The sequence below is a fragment of the Chanos chanos genome, chromosome 9, assembly GCF_902362185.1.
Source record: "Chanos chanos chromosome 9, fChaCha1.1, whole genome shotgun sequence".
Lineage (NCBI taxonomy): Eukaryota > Metazoa > Chordata > Actinopteri > Gonorynchiformes > Chanidae > Chanos > Chanos chanos.
In genome coordinates, this window is record NC_044503.1 from 8,778,433 (window position 1) to 8,785,200 (window position 6,768).

At 36.5% G+C, this 6,768-nt stretch overlaps 1 protein-coding gene across 1 annotated transcript; it reads right to left on the reverse strand.

The window, feature by feature from the left end:
• Window positions 1–388: 388 nt before the first annotated feature.
• Window positions 389–6,181, reverse strand: alkal1 (ALK and LTK ligand 1). The gene is made up of 4 exons (XM_030785671.1): window positions 5,911–6,181; window positions 2,877–2,930; window positions 1,901–1,984; window positions 389–453 (listed from the first exon to the last, which is right to left on the reverse strand). The coding sequence occupies exons 1-4, from the start codon at window positions 6,179–6,181 to the stop codon at window positions 389–391; spliced, it is 474 nt and encodes a 157-aa protein (XP_030641531.1).
• Between the last annotated feature and the right edge of the window lie 587 nt (window positions 6,182–6,768).

Here is a 6,768-nt window from a genome sequence, read left to right on the forward strand (position 1 = left end):
GTGAACGAGACAGACACAGACTTCACTATAGCAACAATGAGTAAGATGGACTATCACGTTACACATGAATCAGTTTTCCTGTGTTTCTGAGGAAATAATGTGAAAAACACATAAGCTTTTATTTATAAATCACCTTCAGTGACTAAACACACATTATATCTAATATTTATACAGAAACATAAACAGAATTCATCCAAAATGATTTGGCATGAACATCTTACCAAGATCTTCATTACTACTCTACTTAATTACACACTTTAACAGCATTGTAAGTTTTTCTATTTAAGTAGTTGCTGTACTGGATGTGTCCACATGCACAGTCTAAACGCAATTGTCTAAAAGAGGACTTGAACATAAAACATTGTTTTAATATACTTACATACATTTTCTATGATTGTGTGCAGAGGGGACTCATTGCTAGTCGTGTTAGCAATCTTGCGCATCGTTTGTAGTCTGGAAATAAAAGAAAGACTTCAGTTGTTTTCATTTCTTGTACATCACAATTCAGTCATGCTCTGTTCACAGTATGAAGTATTGTATAAAGTTTGTATAAAGGTCTTGTTTGAACTGTAGAATTTTTTTTTTTTTTTGAAAATCAGTGCTTATGGTAAGTTACACATGCCCCTGTGGTTCTGTATAAACCACTTGTTTGAAAGGTTCTGTCTCTCTTTGTAGGCCTGTTCCACATTGTCTTCCCTTCTTACAGTTCCAGAATAGCTCCAGTGCCATAATAGCAAGTACTATCAATAACTGACGACTAGTTACAGTGAAAATTTCAGTCTAGTCTCTCAGTTCATCTATTCCATCTTGATAGCAACTACAGTTTAAGAATTATACAGATCACATAGAGGGAAAAACTCAACACAAAACAAAAGAAAAAACTTTGCAAACGGGAAACTTCAGCCATAAATTATCATTTTATTGTCATACTAAATGTTTCCCACAGCTGCCAAGTACTCAAGTACAGCTGTCCTGTTATTTTCTCTACATGCAATACATTCACTCAACACGCCACACAATTTTATTTTACCAAATTCAACAGGATTTCCCACCTTTACTTGAACAGCAAGCTAACAGTATGGATTTTTTTCCCAGCAGAAATATCCAATAACAGAAGCTAACAGTAAAACTGAGGACATCCAAAATTTCCAACTGTTTTAGCAGTGGATTTCACAATATCTGTCTCTGGATTGAGAACCACCCAGGAGGCCAGAGTGCAACAAGGCTGAGGCAAGCTGAATGGCTTAGACCTCTATGACACAAGTGTTTCTACTTAAACAAATATGGCTTGTGTCTGCGTCAAACCAAAAGCAACAATTCTCAAACAAAAGTGATACAAAAGCAGAGAATTTATCATCAGTCCTACTCAACAGCAACATGAAATAAAAAAAAACCCCAGAAACACACATATAATCAGCTACAGAAATAATGAAGCCTTTCTTTGTATGAACTGTTTACACCTCATCACTTTTAACGACTTTAAAGATATTTACTTCCTGTTTTTTTTTCCTCTATTCATTTTTTTAAAATATTCTATCCTCTCATAGACATTACAAAAACAGCTATCTTAAATCTTGTCTAGGCTCCTTGAGAGTTCAAAAAAATTGTTTTGTTTGCAACTGCACACTGCGCTAAGGGCCTAGGGACTATGGGTGGAGATGAGTTAGGGGAATGGAAACAAAACTCCCAATTTCAGTCATTTATAAGGACAGAAAAGCATACAAATCATTGTGACATCTTAGAGACAAATATATATAAAAAAATGCAACAATGGCAGATGCTACCACTACGTATAATAGGTATAGTATTTAGCACACAGTCTGCATAAGTACTACAAATGAATGGCAAATGAACTGAACATATACGTGAGAGTCGTGTTATCTAAGGTATATATACATACACGTTGGTGTTGAACAATCCCTTGTGTTGTAATAAAGTCTATGAAAATGTGTTCTGCATTCAGGTGAGAACTTGACAGGTCCTGCTTGAGAAAGAAAAATCCTAATCAGGATTAACTTTATATGAATTCATGCACTTTTAAAGAGGGCTAAAACATGAAATGATGAAAACACTTTAGTTGTAATTTTTGTGTCAGTAGACAAGTTACAAATTTTGTGTAAAACTACATACTATAATTTCAAAGAAAACGATTAACATAGTTAATAGAGGAAAATGATAGCTACTAAGAATTCCACATTCTTTTTTCTAAGCAATCTTTTAAAAACCTAAGACACCTTTTCACATGTGCAGAGACCCTGAAAAAGACTTTGTGCATGTTAATGCAAGAAATGACATCACAAGAGGGTAGAGACTTAATGATTCCCACAAAGCAAGTCTGGCCCTTTGTGTGAGCTTCCGCATAATGGATTTTCACACCAATTACAGCAGCCTGCTCTAGTCTTAAGCAGAGATTTGAGACAAATAATCAGCTTAAGCAAGCTTTTCCAACCTACATGCTATTTGAGTGTGAAACATTTTTCCTCAGAAAACTTTGTTTGTTCTGACATCTATCTTTAAGCTATATAGACTATCGGAAATGATCTATATCTGCATGTTTTTTCGTGTTGCTAAATGGATGAATTTGATAAAAATGAGGAAGACTAAGCTTTAGAGGTCATTCATGTTTGTCTTCGCTTGCCATTAAAAGCCAGGATTAATAACCTAAAATTATGCTTCATGTGAATGTAGTTTATGCCTGATCACTGCAATGGTATGTGCTCTCAGAACCAAAAGCAAGATTTGAGTTTCACGCATATATAAATGGCCTTAAATGTAAACGTACACGTATACATTACAATAACGTATAAAAGTACAATAACTGCAATGTGACAGATGAAATTCAGTTATGTTATTCACACAATGACCGGTTTTCCTACCTGCAAAATGTTGCATGAATCTGTCTTTCTGGCTTGTTTCTCTTGGGACAATCTCTGGAAAAGAAATAAAAAATGATGTTGGTAACTCTTTAAAGCTATGTAAGTCACTCATGTAAGCTATAATGTAGCATTAGATAAACATACTGTAGTTGGTCTTAATGTTTTTGAGGAGTGAAAAAATTGCAACATAACATTCTCCACAGCTTCAACATTTTAATGTTTGTGAATTTTCAAAGCCAACATGGGGGGGTTTTGATCCTTTTTAGCCATTGAACTTCCCTGGCAATGGATGAGATGCTCAGTTAGGTGCAATATACACAAGGGGACTACAACATAGAGAGTGAACATCAATCACTGTGATAGGATGAGAATGAACAATATTCTAACCTACAAAAGCAGATAATGGTTAACATAAGGTAAAATGTCTACTTTTCAACATAATGCTCCTTACTGTAGTAATACATGGTGGGTGAACTTTTTAACACAGGCTATGTTCAAAGAGTATCCTTTTGGGAGACAATGAAATGAACCTCCTTATCTTACTGACAATACAGGAAAATATTTCTGTTTTACACTTGGGAAACAACTCAGTGAGAACGTCTACTGTTTCAAATGAACAGCGCTATTGAAACCTTTTAAAAATAGAGTTGTCTTATTTCAAAATGCACTTTCTTAATCCATTCTCATCAGTTACAGTCTCAGGCCAAACATTAATTGGTTATACTTCTATTCCCAGGGGTCTTTGTTTTGGCTCATTGTACTTGAGAAATTAGATACGCTGTAAGAATATCATATCAAACTGTGACCATAGTATGGAGCCCCCTTTGATTCAAGCAAAGGCTATACCAAATACATACTGCTAATGTAAACACGGCTGGTACACGGCATGTAGGAGCAGGAGAGTCAGTAAAGACATTAAAGAAATCCAAAATGATTTGGCTACAGCTCATATTAAATACATTCCTGGATTATTAATCCAACTCAGTTAAAGCTGCAGGGAGGCTTGGAACAATCATACGCAATCTGTGATGCATATTGTCTCAATATACAGACTGTATCGTTCTAGGATGGGTTGAGGCCATTGGAGTAAGGAGATTATTACTCACAATGTTGTAATACTTATCAATGTCAGATGCCTAATTCCATGCTGCTGCTAATTTTAGCCCCCAGACAGAAGGATAACTAACATTGAGACGAATGAATTAAAGGAGATCTGTAAAGTAATACAAGTAATACACACTGAATCTATGCACTTAGAAACATCTACGTCTACACGTATCTGTTTCAAAACAGGAACAGTTGAAGGGAGTGGGTCATCAGACACGACGCGGTATGTTGTTGTGTCCTACTGTCGTAAGCACGTCTATGTAACTAGCACTTATGTAAAACGACTAGATAGATAAGTAGATGTGTCGGCTTTAAATGAAAAATGCAGGTGCTTGTTAACTGGCAGGATTAATGTCTTCTCTTACAAATTTGTATTCCTACTGAAAACACTTCGCAAAAACATTCTTTCAACACTGTCCAACTAAAAAAATCAGCAGATGTTTGCTGGTGTAATTTATTTCCCAGGAAACGTTTTCTTTTTCTTTTTTCATTGTAACAATCTGCAGGGCAATCATTTAATTATTTATTATTACAGCTGAACATTTCCTGGGCCAGCTCTGCTCGAGGAAAAACCTGCGACTCTTTGTTCATTAAGTGCTTGCAAAATACCAATATGTTTATTTGCACTTCATAATCAAACTACATTGAGGCCCTTGGAAGAGGGAACTTGAAACAGACATTCCACAAGTTAACCGATATTTACACTTAGCAGCCTATGTCACGTTACATACAGCATAACCATAAATGGATATCAGTATCACTGTCATCCCACTGAGGCGGAATGCTTCCTGTCTATAATAAATAGTCTAAAATCACAACAACACTTCAGTATGCAAATATTCAGCACTCACTGAGTGATTCTTTACTATGCTTCCTTTCTTAGTTATGTGACTTTGCCTGGGAAGGTAACAATTAATGACAACAACAACAACAACAAAAAACAAAGAACAACTCAGAATACTTAATCGTTCTAAGATGGTTTCACTAGCTCACTGCATGTTTGGAAACTGCTTGGCTTTAGGGTACAAAACGGTAATACTGATCAGACAATTACACCAATGAGTATTAAAGTATTACTGAGGTGGCAAGATTCCAGTCAGCACTATTACATAACACAGCAAAGACCCAACAGACCGTCTTTGGTCACAGTGATGGTGAGTTCAAATATATTTCACATTTATAAGTTTTTTCATATGTAATTTAAGTACATGGGGTTAATGACTGTTTTGTAACTTTTGAGATTCAAATGGCCGCCGTCTGAACGCGCATTTAAATGTTACAAAATGCAGCATACGGCGCTTATGGTGAACTCCTTACTTTATCAAGAAAAACACTGTATTAATCACAGTTTCCAGTCTCATGTTATTGGCACCACAAACAGAGACAGAAGAGATGAGCCTTAAGATAAATGATGCCTGGTTGCAGGCAAATTAAATAAAACTATGGATTGTACACAGTAACAGAAAACACTGCAGGGCGGAACAGTGTTCTTTTGGTATTTCTATGGGCAGAGGGCTTTCTGTGAGAAACTAACCTGCTTTTCTAAAAATGGAGAGTGAGACCAAATTCTGAGCATGGAAGGTCAGACACATGATGCCTTCTGAATGGTGAAAGTAAGGAGAGGAAAGGAGAACTGTTTCAAAGCCTGGCCATGGTTGAGTGTGAGATGTCTTACAAAGGCTTTTCCTTCCCAGACAAGTCTTATGCTGGTATACTAAACTACATGAATCCACAACAATGATTTTTCGACAAAATATTTTTCACCTTAGCTACCCTTTTCACACAAAATAGAGGTATGCTGTGACTCCAAGATAGAATGATCAACTTTTACTGGGCAACAGGACTACGAAATGCATTACATGCAACACTGTGCCAACCTGAGGATTATATTTGCATCATCACCTGATTTCAAATCATGCAGGCTTACCTATTGGTCGAGTGTTGTCAAGTCTGGTAACATGTACAGACTTTTCACGAGAGGAAAACTTCACGTCTTGAGATACAGAGTAGAGGCCACTGTTGATTCGTCTAGAGACAGGCTTGTCTCTCTGGTTGTTGTCTCCAATCACTTGTAAGATTAAATCCAGCAGTGTTCGTCTTTCTTTCTGCTTCACCTCCTTGCTGTCCATACATTGGCTGGAGGTTATGAGCAAAATAATTATACTCAACAATATGTGCCATTTCTTCTCAGCCTGCATGGCTTTTCACTCTGACAAACAAACAAACAAACAAAACAGTCATGACACCAGTCAAGACACTGCTTGTCTGTGATATTGTGGTACATTTTTGATTGCTGTTACTACACTCTTGTGTAGTCGTCAAATATTTCTCATTCTCAGTTTTTTTCTTCTTTCTTTCTTTCGTTTTTTCCCCGTACAGCAGGTGTTAACTTACTCTTGCTCGCATTCCTATAGTTATGTTACAGGGTCATCATTATGTGAACATTGCATACCATGACCTTAATTCATTCAAACGAAGTATCTGAAGCCTAAACTTCTCAAGAAAGTACATACATGGCAGCAGAGAAATCATTAAGAGACTGTTACATTCAAAACTTAAGCAACAACGTAATGACTTACACGTTAAAGTATCGCCAGATGGAATTGACAGCGTGGACACTGTATTGAAATAAATATTCCCCAAGTGTTGAAGAGGCAATGTCTTATCTAGATTCCGTTGTCTCGTTTCTTTCTTGAGAACATGCGTCCCGGTTTTATATCATCAGTGCGTAGCTTCTTGAATGTAACACAATCGATTTCGGGTGGGTGGCAAGCAATGCAGACAT